The sequence below is a fragment of the Cannabis sativa genome, chromosome 8 (assembly GCF_029168945.1).
Source record: "Cannabis sativa cultivar Pink pepper isolate KNU-18-1 chromosome 8, ASM2916894v1, whole genome shotgun sequence".
Lineage (NCBI taxonomy): Eukaryota > Viridiplantae > Streptophyta > Magnoliopsida > Rosales > Cannabaceae > Cannabis > Cannabis sativa.
In genome coordinates this window covers 10,107,518-10,132,642 of record NC_083608.1, presented here as the reverse complement: position 1 = coordinate 10,132,642, position 25,125 = coordinate 10,107,518, and the positions used below count along the sequence as shown (strand labels likewise).

Sequence of the window (25,125 nt, the reverse complement as noted above, 5' to 3'; positions counted from 1 at the left end):
GATGGATCTATGAGGATGTGCATCGACTACAGGGAGTTGAACAAGCTGACGGTGAAGAATAAATATCCATTACCTAGGATCGATGACTTGTTCGATCAGCTTCAGGGGAAGACAGTCTTTTCTAAGATTGATCTCCGTTCGGGTTATCATCAGTTGAGAATCCGAGAGGAGGACATTCCAAAGACGGCTTTCCGCACTAGGTATGGACATTACGAGTTTCTGGTTATGTCATTCGGACTAACCAATGCTCCTGCAGCATTCATGGACCTGATGAATAGAGTATTCAAGGATTTCCTCGATATCTGTGTGATTGTGTTTATCGACGACATCCTCGTGTACTCTCAATCAGAAGAGGAGCATGAGTTACATCTTCAGATGGTACTGCAACGACTTCGAGAACATAAGCTATATGCCAAGTTCAAGAAATGTGAGTTCTGGTTATCTCAGGTGTCCTTCCTAGGGCACATTGTGAGTAAAGATGGGATCAAGGTGGATCCCGGGAAGATTGAATCCGTCAGGGATTGGCCGAGACCGAAGACAGTGACAGAGATCAGAAGCTTCTTGGGATTAGCTGGGTACTACCGTAGGTTCGTGGAGGGGTTCTCCAAAATCTCAATGCCCCTAACCGAGCTTACAAAGAAAAATCAGAGATTTATTTGGTCAGATAAGTGCGAAGCTAGCTTTCAGGAGCTAAAGCAGAGGTTGATTACTGCTCCGGTGCTAGCTTTGCCTTCGGACAAGGAGAAGTTCGTAGTCTACTGTGACGCATCCAAACAGGGTTTGGGGTGTGTATTGATGCAAGCCGATCGGGTCATCGCTTATGCCTCCCGTCAGTTAAAGGATTATGAACAGCGATACCCGACTCGTGATTTAGAATTGGCCGCAGTGGTTTTTGCACTGAAGATTTGGCGGCATTACCTTTATGGGGAGAAGTGTGAGATCTATACCGACCATAAAAGTCTCAAGTATTTCTTTACTCAGAAAGATTTGAACATGAGACAAAGGCGTTGGTTGGAATTAGTGAAGGATTATGATTGTGAGATCCTCTATCATCCCGGAAAAGCCAATGTAGTGGCCGATGCCCTGAGCAGAAAGGGTCCCGGGCAAGTAGCTAGTATGATTCAGATCTCACCTCAGCTAGCAGAGGATATGGTTAGATCCAGCATTGAGTTTGTGGTAGGTCAGCTTCACAACTTGACGCTGCAATCTGATCTATTGGAAAGAATAAAAGTCGCTCAGATGACAGATCCGGAGTTAGTGAAAATCCGAGATGAGGTATTGGCTGGTCAAGCCAAAGACTTTTCGGTGTCAGACAGTGGGATGCTTTTGTATAAAGCCAGGGTTTGTGTTCCGAACAGTGTGGAACTTAGAATTGAGATCTTTGAGGAGGCTCATTCTACCCCATATTCTCTGCATCCCGGCACCACCAAGATGTACCAAGATTTGAAACCGTACTTCTGGTGGAGCGGTATGAAGAAGAATTTGGTAGAATTCGTATCGAGATGCCTCACTTGTCAGCAGATTAAGGCTGAACATCAGAGACCAGCAGGGTTGTTGCAGCCTCTAACCCTACCAGAATGGAAATGGGAGGATATTACGATGGATTTTGTGGTCGGGTTACCTAGGACCACGGGTTTGTATGATTCCATCTGGGTAGTGGTGGACCGATTTACGAAATCTGCTCATTTTCTGCCGGTTAGAACAACGTTCACAGTGGATCAGTTGGCAGAACTGTACGTCAGAGAGATAGTGAGACTTCACGGGGTACCGAAGTCTATAGTTTCGGACAGGGATCCGAAATTCATCTCCAAATTTTGGCAAAGTTTGCAACGGGCAATGGGTACAAAGCTGAAATTCAGTACAGCATTCCATCCTCAGACAGATGGTCAGTCCGAAAGGACAATTCAGATATTGGAGGATATGTTGAGAGCCTGTGTTATGGACTTTGAGGGCTCATGGAGTAAGTATCTACCGTTGATAGAATTTTCTTACAACAACAGTTATCAGAGTACGATAGGGATGGCTCCCTATGAACTGTTGTACGGTAGGAAATGCAGATCCCCTATCCACTGGGATGAGACAGGGGAGAGGAAATACCTAGGTCCAGAGTCAGTTCAGCGGACCAATGAGGCGATAGAAAAGATAAAAGCTAGAATGCTTGCCTCACAGAGCAGACAGAAGAGTTACGCAGATCCGAAACGCAGAGATGTTGAGTTCCAAGTAGGGGAACATGTGTTTTTACGGGTATCTCCGATGAAGGGGATTAAACGTTTCGGGAAAAGAGGCAAGTTATGCCCTAGATTTACAGGACCTTTCGAGATTCTCGAGAAGATAGGTCAAGTGGCATATCGGTTAGCATTGCCTCCAGCCTTATCAGCAGTTCACAACGTATTCCATGTCTCAATGTTGAGAAAATACGTTTCAGACCCCTCTCATATACTCAGTTATGAGAGTCTTCAGCTTCAACCAGATATGACATATGAGGAACAACCAGGGCAGATCCTGGATAGAAAGGATAAAGTCCTTCGGAATAAGACCATAGCATTGGTCAAGGTACTCTGGAGAAACAGCAAGGTGGAGGAAGCCACCTCGGAGCTAGAGTCAGATATGAGAGCTCAATATCCAGAGTTATTCAGGTTAGATTTCGGGGACGAAATCCTTTTAAGGGGGGGATAGTTGTAAAGCCCGCTTAGTTAATTTGGAAATTATCAGTTGATTGTGATTAATTATGAAATTATTTATAGCTATTTAAATAATTTATTATACTGTTATTTATGTTATTCAGTAGCTTGCATATTTTGCATTTCCGGTGTCCGGTATTTTGGAACTCGGCGTTTGGCTCAGTAGAAATCACAACTTAGTATGTTAGTAGTTTGGGGACGGGTTTTAGACATTGGGAATGTCGGGAATGGCCGGGAATTTAGAATTTCCCAAAAATACCTCTTTAGTATGATTTATGTGATTTTATGGTGGAGGGGCAAAATGGTCTTTTTGCCCCAATGACTTTTTGTCTTTTAGTGACTTTTTACTTGGAAATTAAATAATTATTTAATTGTATACTTGGCTGAAATGAATATTGCATGTAGTTTATTTCATTTCTCTTTTTATCAAAAAATCACTAAGTTTAGAAAAAAGAAAGAAAATTTCCAAAATTTCACTCAAAGCTCTCTCTCTTTTCCTCTCTCTCTCGGCTGTGCATGTGGGTGAAAAAGGGTGGATTTTTGCTTTGATTTTCTAGTGGATTCTCATCCAAAGCTAAGCATTCTTCAAGCTAGGTTAGCTTCTTTAGTTTTCTCTTGAATTTTGTTGAAAATATGATGATTCTTGCATGATTTTTAGTTGTTGTTGCTGCTGTGATTTTGTTGTTAATATATGTGGTTTAAAACATGTTAATTGATGTTAATTGAGCTATGTTGAAAGCATGTTGGATAGATTGTTTAAAGCTTTGAGTTTTCTATGCAAAAATGTGATTTTTGGAGGAAAATATTGTGATTCTGTTTCTGTGTTGTTGCTGTAGTTTCTAATAGTTTTCAGAGGCTTATTCATGCATATTTGAGTAGAATTAACTAGGTTTGAATGCATGTTTGTGGGAATTGCTCAAGTTTGAGTTTAGAACTCAAAGCTTGAGCTTTAATGGCATTTTGTGTATCTGTGAATTCTGGGTTAGTTTGATGCCTTGGATTTGTTCTTTGGGGTATTTAGAGCAGGTCTGGAAGGTTTGGAACCAATTGGGTTTGATTTGGTTGAGTTAGGAATTTTTGAAAAATTCCTGCGAGGAACCGGAATTCCGGTTGTGCAACCGGAATTCCGGATGGGTGTCCAGTAATTCCCAGAACCGGAATTCCGGTTGGGCAACCGGTCTACCGGTTGGGGAATTTTCAGAAACCCTAGTTTTCCTCGTTTTTATGTTTTTAGGGGTATTGCCATGTTTTTTATCGATAGGGAAACTTTTAGTTCCAAGTTTTAGTCCTCGGGAAGTGATTTAGCGTGTCACTTATAGCGTTGTGATTTTTATGGTTTAGGAGCCAGTAATCCGCCGCTCAGCTTCAGTTCCAGTCAGGTTGACTGCACACCGAAATCGAATCCGGTAAGATTAGTATAACGGTATGCATATGTAGATTACATGTTTAGCGAGCATGTAAGAAGCCTATTAGATTACATTAGTTGTATGTTGGCTTCGAACCATCCACCCCTGTCACGTCGGGACAGGCTGGAGTATGACCAAGAATGAGTATGACCGGTTTGACCGATCAGGCTGACACTTGGTTGGTGGTTCCGTGCTATTGACGTATCCCGTCGGTACAGGCTGGAGTATGACCAGCAGCCGGAGTATGACCGGTTCGACCGATCAGGAGGATATAGTAACACGTCGGTACAGGCTGGAGTATGACCAGCAGCCGGAGTATGACCGGTTTGACCGATCAGGTTGTTACGTGTCAATAGTACCGTCCCTATGAACGTTCAGAACTCAGTACCATGTTGGACATGGCAGTAGTGGCTCAGTACCATGTTGGACATGGCAGTAGCGGGACTCAGTATCGTGTTGGACACGGCAGTTAGAATTATGTATGATATTATTATGCTTTTCTTACTGAGTCTGTCGACTCACAGTTTACGTTTATGTGTAGGTAAAGGCAAGGCTATAGCTGATGGACCGTGAGCGAGCTTATGAGATTGTACATGTCGGGGCGGTTAGGCCTGGAGCGTACGATCCTCGGGACAGCAAGGCTGAAATTTTGTAACTGGTCGTTAGACGACTTTTAATTTTATGTAACAGTTAAACAGTTAAATCTTTTGTAAATGATTTTATAATCGGGATCCCGAGTCTTTTGTAATATTGTTTTATAAGTTTAATTGAAAAGCAAAATTTTAATTAATCACGTTTTTCCATAAACCTCGTTGATTAGCAACGAGCTGCACAGTACGTTTAAAAATCACGTAATACGCCTAAGGTAGTTAGGGTGTTACATCATGCCTTAATTTAGGTAAACAGCGTGTCTAAATAAGGCATGTTGTTTACCTAAATTAACACATTTTGTTTACCTTATTTTAAGGCAATTTATTTATCTAATATTGGATGACTTTTTAGGTAAACACCTAAATCTAAATAAGGCACGTTGTTAATATTATTTTAAGGAACATTGTTTACCTTATTTTAAGGCACGTTGTTTACCTAAATTAACACATGTTGTTTATCTAATGAAATATTGTTTACCTTATTTTAAGGAACGTTGTTTACCTAAATTAAGATATGTTGTTTATCTAATGAAATATTGTTTACCTTATTTTAAGGCACGTTATTTAAAATTTTAAATAAATTATTATTTGTTATTTTAAATGACATTGCAAATTGTTGATAATGTAATAATTATGAACATCAAAGTGCCAAGAAACAAAGATTTTTTTTTTTTTAAAAAAAATAGTGTTAAAACTTATTATTATATTTTTCTTTCTCAAACAAAATAAATAATATTTGGAAAGTTATTTGTATTTTTTCTTATCCATTTATTTCTAATGGATTTATTATGCTTTTTTTTTTTTTAACATTGTGCATATATTTTGACTTTATCTTCTGCAATATTCACTAATTGTCCTAAATTTTTATAAAAAATCATGACTATTTTTAGTGACAACTCATATACATATATTTATTTTAATCTTTATATATTAATAGATTTTATCATAAAAATTTAGCTAATTATAATTAACTAATAAAAAATTTAAAGTTTTATTGTCTTGCACTCTCCTCGGTATCACACAAGAAATTTTTTAAAAAAATATTGCTAACCAATCGTGGGACGCCACCTATAAAAATTACTGGGCAAAAGTGGTGCCCAATAGCAATGTTGTTTCTACAATATGCCTATAGCCGTTCTCTTTCCTTCACTTCTCACACGAAATTCTTAATTTAGGTAAATAGTTTAAATTTTAATATTTTTGTGCGATATTCAAATAATAAAAAGGTAAACATCATGCCTTAATTTAAGTAAACAGCGTGTCTAAATAAGGCATGTTGTTTACCTTTTTTAAGGCACGTTGTTTACCTTATTTTAAGACACGTTGTTTACCTTATTTTAAAGCCTGTGTCTACCTTATTATTGTGCAATATTCAAATAATAAAAAAGGTAAACAACATGCCTTAATTTAGGTAAACAGCGTGTCTAAATAAGGCATGTTTTTTACCGTACTTTAGGCACGTTGTTGTTTACCTTATTTTAAGGCACGCTATTTACCTTATTTTAAGACACGTTGTTTACCTTATTTTGAAGCATTTTGTTTACCTAAATTATCACATGTTGTTTATCTAATGAAATATTGTTTACCTTATTTTAAGGCATGTTGTTTAAAATTTTGAATAACTTATTATTTGTTATTTTAAATGAGATTGCAAATTGTTAATAATGTAATGATTATGAACATCAAAGTGCCAAGAAACAAAGATTTTTTTTTTTTTTTTAAAAAAAATAGCGTTTAAAACTTATTATTATACTTGTCTTTCTGAAACAAAATAAATGATATTTGGAAAGTTTTTTTGTATTTTTTCTTATCCATTTCTTTCTAAAGGGTTTATTAGGCTTTTTCTTTTAACAATATGCATATATTTTGGCTTTATCTTCTGTAATATCCATTAATCGTCCTAACACTTTATAAAATATCATGATTTTTTTACTAACAACTCATATACATATATTTATTTTAATCTTTATGTATTTATTGATTTTTTCATAAACGTTAAGCTATTTAAAATTAAGATTTTAAAAAACCTATTTATTATAGGTAAATAGAAGAAATTTTAATATTTTTATGCAATATTCAAATAATAAAAAGGTAAACATCATGCCTTAATTTAGGTAAACAGCGTGTCTAAATAAGGCATGTTGTTTACCTAAATTAACACATGTTGCTTACCTTATTTTAAGGCACGTTGTTTACCTTATTTTAAGGCACGTTGTTTACCTTATTTTAAAGCACGTTGTTTGCCAAAATTAACATATGTTGTTTATCTATTGAAATATTGTTTACCTTATTTTAACGCACGTTGTTTACCTAAATTAACAGACGTTGTTTATCTAATGAAATATTGTTTACCTTATTTTAAGGCACGTTGTTTAAAATTTTGAATAAATTATTATTTGTGAAATATTCATATAATGAAAAGGTGAGCAACATGCCTTAATTTGGGTAAAACAGCGTGTCTATATAAGGCATGTTGTTTACTATACTTTAGGCACGTTGTGTATCTAATAAAGCATGTTGTTTACTGTACTTTAGGCACGTTGTGTATCTAATAAAGCATGTTGTTGACCTTTGATTTAGAATTCAAATGAGAGTTTTAGCATTAATTTATAATGTAATGAAGTTATGTTTGGCTGTGTTGTGAGTTCTGTCATAATCATGTGATACGAATTGTTCTGTTTTATCTTTGATGTCAACATATCATTGGAGTGTAAATTATTTTAAGGCATGTTACTTATCTAATATTAGAAATCTTTCTAGACAAACATTATTCCTTAAAAAAGGTAAACAAAACTAACAGACAAAACTAACCATGCTTGTTTAAAATTAGAAATAGAAAATTTACATCTGTCCAACAACTCAAACAACTAATCGGTTTGAAACTAGAAATTGAAATCTGTTCTGTTAGATAATTTTCACTAAACCAACACGAAAATGAACCATCTGGAAACACTCTCACTGATCATATTTGCATATTTGAATTGATGGAGTTTTACAATCATCAATCAATTTGATGCATGCATGGTCCCAAAATTCTATGGCCATTTTTCTTCTCATGTCTTCAACATTGTTTTGGCTAATACGGAAGTGAGACTCCCCCATCATCAATAATTCAACAAATTTGATGAGGTAAACGCCACAATCAGTTCTGAAAAAATACGAACAACATAGTCAGTAATTTTAATAGTGGATTAATAAATGCAACATAAACGTCATGAGATATGAAAAGCTCATCTTATCACTATGAATCTAATTTTATTTTCTGTTGTATTCAAATAAATATCTCATTTACTTTTATTTTTTAACTAATTAGTCATTATTCGAGATCTTAATATTGTAGGAAACTTAGTTGTTCTCTATGTTTAATATCATATAATACAAACTTAAATAACAGTAAAAAAATTATCCAAGGCAAAACAAGAGTAAACAAATTATACACATACACATATATTTCATCTACAACATGAATTGTAATGCATTTAATATGTCAATGAATCAAATTTGATTAGATCGAATTAAATTTAAAAGTCCTTAATATAGCCTAAAAAATTTGAAAAATGTGAGTTAGAGATGCTGTTAGATACAACAAACTAACAAACAAATATAACTCTTATGAAAAAGACAACGCATCCAAGTCTCAAGTAAAGTCTTTTATCAAATTTGAGTCAATGAACAAGAGAATGCAAAGAATTTTAAATTTTAAAACATAGCATACTTATACATTTTAACAACATGTCAATTGTTTAATAAAAATTTCAACGGCAGATTGTCAAGTAATTACAAGATCATATCAAAATAGAGCAAATGATGAGAGAATCAGCACAACAACAAGAAGCTTTGTTATCAAAAAAATAAGCAGCAACATAAAGCTTATTTTCTAATATATAAAGAAAGCAACAGGCTTTTAATATCACAACTTACTGGTTTCCTTGGTGAGGAGCATCAATCCAAACTAACTTGAATTCTTCATGACCAACAGCGTATTGTTTACGTTTTTGATGAAATCCCAAATGCTCAAGAATGAATGGAAGAACTTTGCAGTAGTTTCTCACATAATTTTTTATAGCTTCATCATTGGCCTTATAAAATGAGTCATAGATATAGATAATTCTTTCATCTATTCCTAAAACACCTAGGAACCAATGAGCTAAAGAAATACCTCCTTGAAGACACAATGGCATAAAAACATGATTAAGATCCACCCATGGCTTCGAAAACTCTATACAATCTCCTTTAATCATATTAATCAAGATTTTTATTGAATGGCACGGATGCTTCATAATCTCACCTTGGTCAAACTTTTTTATATCTGAAAATATCTTCCTTAAATGAATTTCATCCAATGAACTAACATCCCTACAAACTTGACCCATGTAGAAATCAAAAAGACAACTTGTTGTAGTGCATTTCAAAAATGAAGGGCAACATCTATGGTATAATGCTTTCTTTCGCAAATAATACAGAGATGTATCAACATGCTGAAAAAGGAAAAAAAAAATAGTAACCAACAAGATTTAAACATAACCCATCGATTTAGAAAGATAAAACAATTATAAATAACACTTACTTCATCTGATAAAAGACCTTTAGCATCATATATATCGAAGAACCACCTCTTCCTTGTAACACGTGTTGTACCCAATTTGAACTTCTTTCCACTTTGAAAAGTGATAATGTCATTTTTTCCAACAAATGGAGGAGAAGATGGAGAATTCTTGCTAAAAAGAAAACAATTGCAATTAGTTTTTTTTTAAAAAAATGAACTAAAAATATATACATATAATAAATACGCAAACAATTTACCGTTTCATGTTCATGCCTTTTGAATACCACTCTAAGAAAGCATCAGCTACTTCCTTTGAAGGCATAGCTTCAAAATCACTATCAAATGGAAAGTTGCATGAGAAACAATTTATCTTCTTTTCTAGTGTCAAAAATGTTAGAGAAATATCAACATAATTTGGATGGGAGTCGATTGGAGGATCACGATTGGGATGTATATCATTTCCTTTGATTACAGTTGTTTCAACAAGTGTTGAAAACGAAGGTGGTGAAGCAATAATTGTTGGTGGAATTTCTGCACTTGAAGAATGATAGACGGAAGTCATGTCCTCCTTGCTCGCTACCGAAAAATACGACTTTTGTACTTTTTTATCTTCATTAGATCTTTTTCTCTTGGGAATTTTCGGTCGCTTTTGATAAAAGAATTTATTGTCATCCTACATAGGTAAAATTTATGTTAGTCATATATCATTAAAAAAAGAAAATAGAAAAAAAAAATTGAAAACACATAAAAGATGCATAAAGGTAAATGAAAATTAATAGTTTATACTTGTATGACAGCTTTTAAAATTGATGGAGAAGGAGCAACACAACTGCGAATTTGCTAAGAACGATTCTCCCGGATTTTAAATCATTGATGCACTCCTCCAAGTCCTTTTGTGCAGCCAATTTTTTCTCTTCCACTTTAGTTCTTTCTATGTCCTTCTCTCGTTGATTACACAATGCTCGGAGAAGATCTTCGACACGTTTGGCATCATCTTTCATTCCAACGAGATCATTAATATTTTCACGAATCTCATCTAATTTTTTTTCCAAGAATAGAAATTTCTTTCCTACGCTCAGAATACTCTATCTTGTTCTCAGAAAGCTCCTTCCTATTCTCAGAAGCTCCTTTCTATTCTCAGAAAGCTCTTTTCTATTATCAGCGACTTCCTTTATATTCTCAGTAATTTCCTGTTAAAGATATAAGAGGGAAGATAAATATATAAAAATGTTAAAATATTTATGAAGAAAACAATAAATAAACAAGAAAAACAAAATTAAAGATCAAATTTAATGTTCAGACAAATTAAAACACACCTTATAAAAAATACCTTCTTCATTGGTACTAAATGTTGTATTTTTAGCAGCACCCTTTGGCATAACCTATACTAAATTTTTATTAGAGACAAAGAAAATCCTATAAAATTTAGTTGCACAATTTTTGATAAGGTGTCCAATTTTATTACCTTGGAAAAAGTCAGTCCCTTTTGATAAGGTGTTGATGATTTTCTTTTTTTGTACTTCCTGTTATATTTTCTCGCCATACCCTGCACTTGAACGACAAAATACAACCATGTCACAAAAAATTATATTTCATGTAAGTTTCGTAAGTAGTGAAGTGTACTACAACTTCATATGGCAAATAATCCATCTAATAACCACAAAAACTCAACAAAAATAATATTACTTCTACACACGCAAAAGTCTTAAAATTCAAAATTAATGTTTCAATTTTGGCTGACTGGCCTAAAGGTCAGAAAGCTTCAATTTTTTCAATTGTTGTTGAAATAGTTCATATTGTTTGTTCCTATGTCATTGTTTGTATCTAGCTAGTTTTTCAATTGTTGTTTACCTAAAGAAACATGTTTTTTTACCTTATTTTAAGGCACTTTGCTTACCTAATTGGATGACTTTTTAGGTAAACATCATTCCTTAAAGAAAGGTAAACAATAGCCTTAATTTAGGCTTTAACTAATACACAGATGTTGCCATAGTCTGTTTAATGATATTTGAATAAAGCAAAATACTAAATATGCATCCATTATTGCCACTGTAAGACAAGAGAAATATGTACCTGTAATAAGAGATGTAAGAGATAATCATAACAATAAATTGCCACTTGGAAGAAAAATTTCAAGGACATTGAAAATTCTTTAAAAGTCAATCAAAACATTCAGGGTTTAAACACCACCATTATAACCAACATCAAAAGCAAACAGACATTCAAAATAGCACCAATGCTGTCTAGCACCACCACAAAGTGTGATAATGCTGTTGGTACATGTATCATCCTACATATTTTAAACCTGCTACATCACATACAGTTATAATAAAATTTACTGTAGATGGTTAAAGCAGAAAATATGTAACAAAGCTAAAACAAAAACACAACAACCAATTTTTCGTTGTTCAATACTTTTTTGAGGGCCAACGTAAAAACTCACAAGGATGGCTACTACATCCTCCTATGATGTTAGCAACAAGAGGAAGTAGCCAAGTGTTTGTTGCAACTGTCGTAACAGCCAATGACACCTAATTGGCTAACCTGAGATGACAAGAAGCTGACTAGGATATCAAATACAAAACCAACACGGAATAACTATATTCTGTCTACTTATATTAAACGAAGCTTCACAAAAAATACAGTGTTGTCATTGCCCATGCTTGATTTGAATGAAGCAAAATGCATCCAACAATTTTATTATAAGAGAGGAGAATAACATGCAATTAATTAGAAACAAATTAAATAAAGCAAAATTCATCTAACAAAAAACCAAACAGTGACTCAATGCGTAATATTGTCACCATCATGCAGAAAAAATAATATTTGGTAATTTACAAAGCAAAATGAATGAAGAAAATTTCAACAATAGAGCATTATAAGATATTGAATTAAGAGGAGATGAATAGTCAAAGAAAGCCCTCAGATCTCATACCAAAAATGGTCATAACAACATAACATTAGACTTTTTCATTCAAATAGATATGTCATATAATTGTTGTTTACCTAAAGAAACATATTTTTTTACTTTATTTTAAGGCACGTTGCTTACCTAATTGGATGACTTTTTAGGTAAACAACATGCCTTAATTTAGGTAAACAACGTGCCTAAATAACGCATGTCGTTTACCGTACTTTAAGCACGTTGTTTATCTAATAAGCCATGTCGTTGAACTTATTTTAAGGTAGTAATCATTGTTTACCTTATTTAAGGCATGTTGTTTACCTTATCCAGTAATTGTAAATTAGTGTTGAACTCCAAAGCCAAAGATGAACAATTGGTATATTTATTTATACTACTTATGCTATGTATTCATATGACTCCAACTTAATTTAATAATTAATATATAATTTTCATGTTACTACAGATAAATTTTGCAAAATGGGAACCTTGGCATGGAAAATTTGGGCTTTATTACCCATGGGGAAAGTACCTTCAACTTGGTGACCACCTTAGAGAATTGGCTTCCTCTATCATTTCCTTGACAAGTTGTCTCCAATACTCTAAACAGGTATACATCGTGAGCATTAATTAATTGCATAATATATATAAATTTACAATATGGTTTTTCAAATACATATCAAATTATGTATTAGTATCAGGTACATCTAATTGTTATGTACATTTGGTACTTTATACACAAAAGTTTTTTCATCATTACAACAACTAATGTGTTCTGTTTTAAATGTATGCAACTGTAAATGGGTGCCTATTCTGTAATGTATGCAACTGTTTAGTAATATAAATTTCTGTCAAAATTAATTTTTAACTGGGTATATATTGTTATAACAAGAATCTGTTAATATGTAATATGTAAGATTATACATAGCCAAGTTTATGCAGTAATTTGAAACCCGAACATTGTTGTCAAACTTTGGTACTGTAAGTTTTTTTTATTTTTTTTTATTTTTGCTAAACGTATGTTTTAGTTTTTTCATGTGGTGCTATTTTAGTTTTTTTTTTCTTTACTACTGAAAGAGAGTCATGATGCTATCTTGATCTTGGTCTCAGTATGGTCTTGATCTTGGTCTCTGTTTTATTATGATTTATTTTTGTGGAGCAACAAATAATATTAATATGATTGAATTATATAAATTCATATTTAACTGAAAGTGAGCTCCCCAACTAGTCTTCTAGTTATGCTTACTGAGAAAATTGTTTTGGTTGCAGGAAAAATATTTTGACGGGTTGGAGACTGGAGACTTGAGCTTATTCCTCATTGTGGAAATTTTGGTAAACCCAGAATTTGCAGTGTATAAAGTTTACAACCAAATAATTGAGATCATTGATTCTTCATCACTTGAAGTCTTATTTCTCAGCACAAGATTATTCAAGTTATTTTTCAGCACAAATAATTTAAGAGGTGTTTTTGGGTAGAGTAATGGATAAGATGAAGATGATGGTTTTTAGTGGAAATGTAGGACAAAAGAGTTTAGTTTTCCAAACAAGAAGTAGTTTGGGACATGGCCTTTCTTGATGCAGTACAAGACAAACCATACTGTGCTAGTTTAGTGCTAGTTCCAGAACTTCAAGCAATACTAGAAGAATTATAGCTAGTGAAGACATATGAATTAAAATGTAGCAATTTTTTTACTCTTTTTAACTGTGCAAGCTGTAATTGGTCTGAAAGAAATTCTCACACCTACAAGGATTATTGTAGCTGCCATTAAATTCTCACACCTAACTAACTAGCTTATTGTAATTACAGCTTGATGTTTGTATTTTGTGTAAGCTATACTATAATGGAGTTCTTTAAATAGAAGAAAATCAACACATTGGAAAGAGACTAAAGATTACAACTAAGAGATCACAATCACAAACTAAACCCATCATTATATAGACAAACCTTGTTCTTTCTTTAAAGGCATAGCTGAAAAAGTTGCAGAAAAATATTTATAATATTTATGTGAGTATATAAGCTTAGTTAGTAGTTTATGTGATAGAATTTCATTTGACATGGCTAATAGTGTAAATTTTTTTCCCTTTTGTTTTTGAGATCTAAAGTGTTGTCAAGTAGTTGGGGAACTCATGGCGCAAAATCATTTAATCAAACATAGATAGTATTTTAAATGTGCATTAGGTATTTTATTGAAGCATTTAATCAAACACATAAAAGGCATGAGTGCATCCATTAATGACTAGATGCTTCTACCAACATTAAAATTCCTATAAGAGATAAAACTTGAATAGAAACTAAACAAAAAGGTGAATATAAAAGATAAAAAACTTCTCACACACCTGAAATGATGAGATTAGAGAGTGAAGAGTTGTAGTCTAAAAATTGGCATCAAAAAGGAAGAGCAAGGTGTTGCACATCAAATTTTATATCTAGAAGAAAAACAACATTTGCATATATAAGAATTTGTATAGCTCACCTAATCATTAATGTGGCAATGATACCCAAAATCTTGGGACCAAAAAAATTGAAAAATATTGAAAGTTTTCATATTATAAACTTACATGGCTGGTGTTGATGAGTGAGAAATGAAAGAGTAGCTACTAGGAGTTGAAGGAAAAATGAATATAGAGGAAATCATTAACTTGGCTGGTTGTGATGTGGGTTTAAGGAAGAGGCAAAGGGAATATGATAGGGTAAGGCATTTCATCAAAAACAACTAAAGTTTTTTTTTTTTTTTTGTCAAATATTTTGCTTAATTACTAAATTGGCTCCTATTTATCAAATAATTGATTTTTAAACTACATTTGTTGTCCAAAAAAAAAAATAAAAGACTAGAAAAAATTTATATATATTATTGGGATTCTATCTCTTTTTAATTTCTTTTTTTTTTCAACATATAAAATAAATAGTAAATAATAAAAACTTAAGTTGATTGAAAAAAATAAAATATTTTTTCAGTTTAATTTTCTAAAATAAATTTAAATTTAATTTTATATTTTTATTGAATTTTTAAGTAATATTATTATTTTTAAAATATGAATTTGTAAGTATAAATAAAATTAAATTTAAAAATATTTTGTCGTTGTAACATAAATGACCGAAAGAGAGATATTTTATCTACACTTTAAGTCTTAACAAAGTCTAAGCTTATCATCAAATCATGCATAAACTTTTTCTTATATTTAATCAAAATAGTAGAAGAAGTGAAAAAAATTATATTATTATAATGTATTAATTATGTAACAACACTAATAAAGAACAAAAACCATAATAAAATATTAGATTGGGAATAGAAATAAATGTTAACTAATATAGATATGAACACCAATATCATTGAAAAAGATAATAATGAGTCCAAAAAAATACAGTTTAGGATGGAGGTTTACCATTTTAATGATAAATTATGTTTTAGATTATTTTATTTAAGGAATTAAGTTTACCTAAAATGACATGTTTACCGTAATTTAAGATAGTGATTTACTATTTTAATGATAAATTAAGGCACCAAGTTTACCAAAATATAATAATAAAAACTTAAGTTGATTAAATAAAAACTTAAAATGAAAATTTTGAAATTTAAGCTAATTTTCAAAAAAAAAAAAAAAATTAAAATTAAGTAATTTCACAAAACCAAAAAAAAAAAAAATGAAAAACTTAAGGTGAACAATATGTTATTTATCTAATTTTAGAATAGTAGGTCACCATATTAATGATAAATTATATTTTTGAATTACTATCCCTTATGCACTTAATTTACTTAAGCATGTTGTTTACCTTACTTTAGAATGGGGGTTTACCATTTTAATGATAAATACATTTTGAATTACCTTATTTAAGTCACTAAATTTACCTAAAAAGACATGTTTACCATAATTTCAAGCAAACATTAACTTGCTGAATTTCTTAGTAATGCTAATAAGGCAATCCTATAGTATAATGTATTTTTCTCGATCTCACAAATGCACCAATTAGTTAGATAATAATTAAGGAACAAATGAGATATTGATTCATTAGCAGAACCACACATCATACAATTTTTATCAAGACAAATTTTATACTTCAAGAACCAGTCTTTAGTCTGAAGTTGCCCAAAGAGCGTAGCAAGCCAAAAAAATAAAATGATGCTTTGAGAAAAAAAAAATTACCTTGAGATAATGTAATATTTAATTGACAGAAATTGATTCAAATCTATTTGATTTTTTAATTTTTTTTAGTAATTCCACCAATTCGCTTCTAAAAGGTAAACATTATGAATCCACACCCATAAATAGAACTATAAAATTAAGTTTGATAGGATCAAACTTATTATAATGGATACAAAGAAAGTTGGGAAAATGAAATTGAACAATAAAATTAAAATGAGGCACTAAGTTTACCAAAATATAATAATAAAAGCTTAATCTAATTCCAAAAAAAAAAAAAAGCAAACTAAAAATTGTGTCATTTAACAACAAAGAATTTGTTTAGACAATGACTCCTAGAAAATAAATTATATTAAAGCATTCAAAATAAAAATTAATAATTTTTTGCAAAATTGCTATCTTGTATTACTCAATTGGTTTTAGTAAACCTTGAATGTCATTCAATCAAGTACCTATTCCAAAAGCATTCCTTAAGTATATAACAAAAAAAGGAAACTAATATTAAGAAACTATAAAATGGGTTAAAACTAAGAAGTTGTACTTTTGTTTTAGAATAACTAGAAAAAACACATATGAAGTATCAAAAAATTGATACTTGTTGAATGTTGAGTCTTTAGTGATCACGTTATCTTGCGCCCTTTGGTTTATTCAATGGCTCAAATGGAGAAATAAGATAGCGGCTTAAGGTTGTCTTCCTCTTTCTTTTACTACATAACACCTTCAATGTTTCACACAACGGCTCATTTTCATTTTCCGAAAATGATTGAGATAAAAGATTGAAGGTTGGAATATCATCATCGCTCTCAATTATTGCTTTTCCACTTTCGTTTGCCTCTACAACTTCTTTATCTTCATCATTGACATGATCCATGCTTCTAGATCCCTCATTTGCTTCCTTGTCTTGTTGTCCTTCTTTCATTTGATGAATTTTTACATTAGAATCCTACAATTGAAAATAAGATACATGTCATTGTTATTTGATAGATAAAATTATAAAACATAACATAATGAAATATGGTCATTTTGTAAATACTATACATACTTGCAAAAATATAAGAAAACTTTGATAAGAGAATATTCAAATTGAGTTAGATTCAAAAAAATTACCTGTAAAATCTCTGCAACATTAGGATGACAATCTGGACTGCTAAAAACAGTATTACTAGATTTCAATTCATTTGTGCACTCGTGAAAATTCCTTCGGGAAAAAGTGTTTTTACTTTCATTCAAAAAGACAAGATCTTCGCCGCTTTCTTTAGCATTCTCTTTTTCTTCACAAGTTCTCTTCTCTGCACCACCATTCTCCGCTAACCATAATACAAGTTTCTCAATATTTTTGAAACTTGTCTTCAACTCGAGAAGATCTGTAAAATATTGCATGAACACATCAACTTGTTTTCTCAGGGCAGCTATTTCATCTTTTAATCCACAATTCTCGTTTGTTATTTCAGTAATTTTTTCTCTGATTTCAGCATTTTCTTTCTTAATTTCGACATTTTCTTCTCTAATCTCAACATTTAATGCTTTAAGAGAAGCACTCTCTTTCATTAAATCCTGCAAACATATAAGAGGCAAAACACAAAATCTTTTATAAATTTGTAAATAGTATGAAAAGACTAAAAAATAATAATATATGAAATAAGAATATAAAAATAATACCTTTAACAAAATGGTGTGTTCATCTTTATTCATTTTTAGACTAGAAGAATGATGATTTACTTCAATCTCTTTTTGCAAATTTGTCCTTCTATCATTCATTATTGGACTAGAAGAGTCGTGATTTAATCCAATTTGCTCAGCGTTTGTACTTCTATTATCATCCACAGGAGCCAAAGGAACACAAGTAATCTATGATCAACGATATAAGAATAAATTTTTCAATGACTAAAAATGAAGTAGTAGCAACTTGTAGTAGTAAGCAGAAAAAAAAAAAAGAATCAAACAGAAGTATATTGTCACTTTATGTTGTTTCCCTCTCTGTGAGATTCCTAATATGGAAAGAACCAATCAATCAAAATTCTTACTAGAATGAAATCTAACAATGCCCACCATAAAATTATATCACAATAGGAAAAGGAAAGCATTTTTGTCAATGGTGGGAGTGAGGAGAGGCCCCAATCACATCATGTGTGTCTCTTTTTCTTTTTAGTTGTTCATATAATTGGAGTCAAGGAAGGCACTAAGTCAAAAATATAAATATTTTATGTATAAAGCAAGTAGTTATTACATTCATATTATGCTGATTCTAAGCTAAAGTGACATTATTAAATGAGTGGTAACAACTAAGTAGAGCACATATAAATTAAGGAGCCCAAACATTTGATGACATAAGATGTGATATGGGTTTTATCAAAAAAATCAAAAGTGGTGTATATAACATAATTTCATTGTATTCATTATTTAAAAAAAAACTTGTAGTTTAAACAAATTTGTGAAATGATAAATTAAGCCACAAAATTAATCTTCGAGGTACTAGACCACTAACAACAAGTGTGTAGATTTTTATTGGATATTTTAACTTGAATTGGGTCTTTATTTTATGTTGTTATAAATTGAGAAACCAAAAAAACAACAAACAAACAAATAAAATTTTTCCATAAAACCCCAAAATAATGTATGAAATTGAACATAAGTAATTTAAGATCAAAGATAGAAGATTAATATCATATGAAAAAAAAAACATGAAATTGAAAATAAAACAATTAATAATTGCAAAAAGAACATAGACAATATAAGAATACACACCTTATTTTTTCCGAAAACTTCTTTCCAAATTGTTTTCAAGCGTGAGCTACGTTGCAAGTTGGTCATCTTCCAGTTTAAAATTTTAGGAATGTTATTTCCAACCTTAATTGCAAAAGATGAACCTAAACTTGGAAGAATTTCAAAGCCCCAAACTTGAAAAGCTAACGGGAATCCACATATCTCATATCCCGTTTTTCGGCGATTCAAAACAGTAGAAAGACTGTTAACTGTGTCATTGAAAGAACGACGACCCCAAGGATACTTTTCAAACATTTGTTCATCATCAACCAACTTCATAACAAAATTGTCTACATGACATTGGCCACGCTTACTTTGTAAAATATTCTGCACAATGAAAACCTTTGTCAATTTTACAACATCATCATCATCATCAATTCGGGTTTTCATAAGACATTCTGCCAACTCTTTTCTGCTAATGGATTCATTGCCAGAAAAGTACTTGTTGAGTAATCGATTTGGGTGCTCAATGATATCAGAATCTGGGGGAAATTCATTGCAATTCAACCCTGTAATGATGCCAAACTCAACAATACTGAACTTCACTTTGTTGCTGTTAAAACTTAATTGAAGCTCATTCCCATTAGAATTGCACTCTTGATGAAGTAAGAGAGAGTGCATAATCATTTGTGCTGGTTTGAGAGATTCATCCAAATCAAAAAGATACCCAAAACATGACTCTCTCAACTTTTGTAGCTGTAAATCGCTTAGAAACTCTTTTATACAATTAAAACCGTGCCAATGACATGTAACATGGATGCGAGAATCATCAGAAGAAAATTTTTCAGGACCTACATCCTACATATAAAGCAAACATTGAAAAACAACTCAGATCAGAAAAAAGGAAAAAAAAAAGGTTTAAAAGAACTATTAGCATCAATTACAACATACATTAGAAACTACACCTACCAATTACAATAACAATTTCAAAGGTTTATGTATCAGCTTACTAAATATAAAGTGCAAAAAATAAAAGTCAAAATAAGTCTGCAAGGCAATTAACATATGTTTTTGTACATAATTACTAATGCATATTCATCTAATTTTTAGTGCACATATACAAAGCAAGAAAAAAAGAATCAATATTTCTTCAAACACATAAAATACATTAAGTATAATAAATTTTAATTTATAAAAAAAAAATATACCTGAAAAACAACATTCTTTTTTCCACCACGATGACGACTTGATGAAGCTCTTTGCGCTTTCTTCATAGGTGATACTTTCGTCATATCTATAACAATAAGACAAAACACAATACTTAAGGCTAGCAATAACAATAACAACATATATGCTTATGCTTGTGGTGCTCAACACCCATGCAACTTCCCCAACACTTTTCTTGAAAAGTTATTTGTGTTATATCAATGTCTTTAAGCAAAGCAATATGTGACAATGTTGGAGAAGTTGAAAAAAAAAAAAAGAGAAAACTTAATAAAAAATTTTTTTGATGGTGCTCAATCATCGTGACAAATGAGCGTAAAAGGAACTACTACTATATTATTATGAGTCTTTAAGCAACTAAACAAGTTGGAAAAGATATAGCATATACTATTGTTTAAAAGCAATTATTTTTTTACCATGAAACTCTAATTGTAGGTTCAAAATTAAAAAACAAAATTAACTTGCTACGCTGCAATAGAACAGCTTCACGACTTTAAAATTGTCCTCGTTAATTGATACTGAGCTGAGTTGTTTTAGCACAGTCTTCTTTGGAGACTTACTAATGATATAAAATACAATACTGGATTGAAAAATTAGTACTAACCATTACTAGTCAACAAACAAATAAAATAATTATGGTCATATTGAGAGTTTCTTTACAGAGCCTAATTGGTATAATTATGGTCCTTTAGAAATTCTTATGAAGCAAGATAGCATGAAATAGCTTCCTCACAACACACACAGTAATCTGAGTTATCTGTCATAATAGGTCAAAAAATAAATACATAAGAAATAAGTAGCATGATTTCAAACGAATTAACTTTTGCACCCCAGTATCAACACTGCACAACACATCAAGATCCAAAAGGTTCAGTATTATCAGTGGTTTCTTAGTTTATAAATAAAATAAACTTAAGAGAAGGTAGAGCCTCATATGCAAACCTCCATGAAATACAGCAGAATGATCAAATGTCTCTTTTAAGAAAACTAATCAATTTGTGTGCAAATCATTAACAAAATCATGCAATGACAGAAAAGAAGATAAATTATATTTAACAAAGAAAAGAACAGTAACATGTATTTTTCAAATTCACCAGAGTAATTTATAAGCATTAAAGGGAAAACTTCTATCCATTTTCTTACAGTGCAGCAAGTTGCTGGAGAAAATACTAATCACATTCTACAGCTATATGAAAAATTTCAAGGCAAAGATATTTGCTGTCATCTAAGCAAATGTTCATCATTTGATATATGGAGTGAAAGTTGTACACTGTGTGTCTCGTATGTGTCCATTAGCTAACAAAGTGGCTAAACAAATATGAAGAAAATAACAAGAGGGTAATTACTTTGCTAAGCTACAATCTTAGTAATATATATAAATGAGTTAATTGTGTTTGATTACCTAACTAACTAGCTTATTGTAATTACAGATTGATGTTTGTATTTTGTGTAAGCTATACTATAATGGAGTTATTTAAATAGAAGAAAATCAACACATTGCAAAGAGACTAAAGATTACAACTAAGAGATCACAATCACAAACTAAACCCATCATTATATAGACAAACCATGTTCTTTCTTTAAAGGCATAGCTGAAAAAGTTGCAGAAAAATATTTATAATATTTATGTGAGTATATAAGCTTAGTTAGTAGTTTATGTGATAGAATTTCATTTGACATGGCTAATAGTGTAAATTTTTTTCCCTTTTGTTTTTGAGATCTAAAGTGTTGTCAAGTAGTTGGGGAACTCATGGTGCAAAATCATTTAATCAAACATAGATAGTATTTTAAATGTGCATTAGGTATTTTATTGAGGCATTTAATCAAACACATAAAAGGCATGAGTGCATCCATTAATGACTAGATGCTTCTACCAACATTAAAATTCCTATAAGAGATGAAACTTGAATAGAAACTAAACAAAAAGGTGAATATAAAAGATAAAAAACTTTTCACACACCTGAAATGATGAGATTAGAGAGTGAAGAGTTGTAGTCTAAAAATTGGCATCAAAAAGGAAGAGCAAGGTGTTGCACATCAAATTTTATATCTAGAAGAAAAACAACATTTGCATATATAAGAATTTGTATAGCTCACCTAATCATTAATGTGGCAATGATACCCAAAATCTTGAGACCAAAAAAATTGAAAAATATTGAAAGTTGCATATTGCCTAAGTCTTCTTCTACCACAACTTTCAGTTGCATAAGTTGCATATTGGGACCAAAAGAGACTAAAGATTACAACTAAGAGATCACAATCACAAACTAAACCCATCATTATATAGACACAACAACACCCAACGAATAATGTTGCATATTGCCTAAGTCTTCTTCTACCACAACTTTCAGTTGAAAATTTTGACCAATATAAATCTGTAATAAGGGAAGATAGGCATAATAATGAGGGGATGGTTGATAAAGAAAATCAAATGTTTGAGTAATAATTACTGAACTACATTATAACCAATAATCAAACAATGGAAGGGGTAAGAGGAAAGGAGGCACAAACTTAAAAGATAATTCAGAGGATATAAAATGGAAATGAAATTTACCTAACTTTGATATTGCAGAAAGGATGATGCAGAGGTACGAAATCGCCGGTGGTGGAAGGGGCTGGCGACGAAGGAGGAGGGCTGAAATCGTAGGGTGGAAGGGGCTGGCGATGTTGAATGGAGGAATGAAAGTGGTGAGGAATGGCTACTGTTCTGGTGAGGAAGGTTATTAGAGAGGGTATATTGGGAATGTGACAAATAAATGAAGGTATAAATAAAATAGATAGATAAGGAAGGCAAAAATGAAAGTAGTTAACCCAAAATGGGTATAGGATGCAATTTCCTCTTTATTTTTAGAATTATAAATCTATTTATATAATGAAACACGGTTAAAAATTTACTGATTAATGTTGTCGAGTGAATTTCGCAACACCAAACTATATAGTATTACTAATAATCAATAAGAAATTTAGGTGAAAAGACAAATGCGAGTATTCAATCTAGAATGGCGAGTACTCGACTGGAAATGAGAAACAATCAACGAAGGCTAGAAAATAACAATTAAACAGAGAATTATAGTGGTTCAGTTAGATTATGATCTGCTTAGTCCACTGTAGCAAGAGATTTGTAGGTGCCATTTCATGGTGGATCACCCCTTTATATACAAAGCAGGTGTCCAATCGGTTACACACGGATCACATTCATTGTTAATCCATTATTTACATATTTAATTACAATAATTAAACCCAAGCAACGTTAACATTAATAAATGAACGACAGTTACTAAGTCCATCAACGTATGCGTCTCTCTCATCTGCGAGTTGACCGTTCATTTTCGTTGTTGAGCTCGCAGGGTCATCCAGTACGTTTGGAACGTCTGCGCCCTTAGGTAATCGCCTCTTGCTCAACATCGCATGTCAAGCTGATAGAACCTAGACATGCGAGTCTATATCGGTTTATCAAGGCTATTGGGTCGTTGGGACCAAATCACACCATAGAGAGTTGATCTCTATGCTTTCGCAGAAGTATAGAGAGGATACTCACATATGTCCTGACACATGCGAGTTGGATCCATCCTGTATAATGCGAGTTAAAGTTATGCGATCTGACTTAGGTCGTACTCGTAGTATCTCACTGGTTTTATCCTGGGCGAGGTCTAAACTTCGAGAAGTCTCTCATGGACATTTCAGCTTTCAATGGAAATCTGAATATACGTGTCCTTTAAATAGGAGTCTGTTCTCGAGTTTCTAGGTGAGAGAAATCTCACTACAACACATGCCCCTAGTTTCGCGATGTGACAGGTGCGGTCACAGAGGGAAACTATTGCTCGAGAGACAGGTGAAGGGTTGTCACGAGGAGGTGACCTTTTGGTTGTCCCATCGAGGTTTTCGAAAAATGACGACTGTAATTATTACTTTTTATTGCATTTATGGCCCCACGTCACAAAACTCCTCGGTTTTCGTGTAGGCGTGGCCATCGTTGGCCGTTGGATTGGGCGACCTTAGGCATTCTGGCTACCACGTGTCATGATCCCAATTAATGAGGGATATGGGTATTTAAACCCTTTGATACGAATCAAATCCTCCATTTTCCCCTCTTGTTTCTTAACTTCCTTCTTCCCTCCCTTACAGAGACTTCAAAACCATTTTCATCTTTTGCCCAGATTTCTACCGTTCTTTTCTAAAATATCCTCAATCTCAGAAGTGATCGAGAGCAATCGCAGGAACAACTTGCCAAAACGAAAGGTTGGCTTCGAGTCTCACTGTATTTTTTGTTTTCTGTGTTTGAGAAAGAATGTTTTTCTGGGTTTTGGTATTTTGAAGTTCTTTAGGAATGTATGTTTGTAAGGGATATGTATGAGGTTACGTTTTTTGGGTAAAAAACTGGGTAATCTTATGAAAAATGACCTGTAAATTGGAATAACTGCATACTGTGTAAGAAATATTTAAATAGGCACTGTTTCATACTTTGAATACTCGCGGGTATTCGGATGAACAGTTTGAATACTCGCACACTGACAGAACTTATTTACTTCTGATTATTGGCTAGATCTTTTAGGATTTTATATGCTGTGAGTTGAATTGCTAGAGTATTAATTGCTTTTCCAAATGGTGGGTGTGTCACAGTATTCTAATGGTCATATACGCGGTTATATGCCCCTTGAGATACTGTGATACACCCAGCCATTTGCGACATGCGTTAATATTCAAATGAGTGTACTCCTTGGCTAATAGGTAGTCTCGGAACGGTGGGAGTAACTCAGTAATTTCAGGGTCATGCTTGAGAGCGCATGCCCCTTGAGTAACTAAGTTTTTCCCAGCCGTTTCTGGAGGTATATCGCTTGGCCCAGAATGTGTGACTTATTCGCATCTCTACTTG

General features: G+C 32.3%; 4 protein-coding genes across 5 annotated transcripts; all 4 read right to left on the bottom strand.

The window, feature by feature from the left end:
- Positions 1 to 7,533: 7,533 nt before the first annotated feature.
- On the bottom strand, positions 7,534 to 10,468 carry LOC115713494 (uncharacterized). The gene is made up of 5 exons (XM_061102363.1): positions 10,070 to 10,468; positions 9,541 to 9,956; positions 9,305 to 9,455; positions 8,659 to 9,215; positions 7,534 to 7,885 (listed from the first exon to the last, which is right to left on the bottom strand). Exons 2-5 carry the CDS (start codon positions 9,843 to 9,845, stop codon positions 7,693 to 7,695), a joined length of 1,206 nt encoding a protein of 401 aa, XP_060958346.1. The 5' UTR covers positions 9,846 to 9,956; positions 10,070 to 10,468; the 3' UTR covers positions 7,534 to 7,692.
- On the bottom strand, positions 10,369 to 14,915 carry LOC133030386 (uncharacterized). Its single transcript, XM_061103123.1, has 5 exons — positions 14,745 to 14,915; positions 12,718 to 12,787; positions 10,749 to 10,829; positions 10,600 to 10,665; positions 10,369 to 10,473 (listed from the first exon to the last, which is right to left on the bottom strand). The coding sequence occupies exons 1-5, from the start codon at positions 14,888 to 14,890 to the stop codon at positions 10,369 to 10,371; spliced, it is 468 nt and encodes a 155-aa protein (XP_060959106.1). The 5' UTR covers positions 14,891 to 14,915.
- Positions 14,916 to 16,698: 1,783 nt separating this feature from the next.
- On the bottom strand, positions 16,699 to 18,137 carry LOC133030016 (uncharacterized). The gene is made up of 3 exons (XM_061102195.1): positions 17,985 to 18,137; positions 17,433 to 17,879; positions 16,699 to 17,268 (listed from the first exon to the last, which is right to left on the bottom strand). The coding sequence occupies exons 1-3, from the start codon at positions 18,081 to 18,083 to the stop codon at positions 16,951 to 16,953; spliced, it is 864 nt and encodes a 287-aa protein (XP_060958178.1). The 5' UTR covers positions 18,084 to 18,137; the 3' UTR covers positions 16,699 to 16,950.
- A 764-nt stretch (positions 18,138 to 18,901) lies between these two features.
- Positions 18,902 to 23,024, bottom strand: LOC133030140 (uncharacterized). Of its 2 annotated transcripts, XM_061102364.1 has the most exons (4): positions 22,807 to 23,024; positions 22,213 to 22,302; positions 20,237 to 20,322; positions 18,902 to 19,886 (listed from the first exon to the last, which is right to left on the bottom strand). In XM_061102364.1, the coding sequence occupies exons 3-4, from the start codon at positions 20,318 to 20,320 to the stop codon at positions 18,969 to 18,971; spliced, it is 1,002 nt and encodes a 333-aa protein (XP_060958347.1). In that variant the 5' UTR covers positions 20,321 to 20,322; positions 22,213 to 22,302; positions 22,807 to 23,024; the 3' UTR covers positions 18,902 to 18,968. The 2 variants fall into 2 exon arrangements, with proteins under 2 accessions (XP_060958347.1, XP_060958348.1); XM_061102365.1 differs by lacking the exon at positions 22,213 to 22,302.
- Positions 23,025 to 25,125: the final 2,101 nt, after the last annotated feature.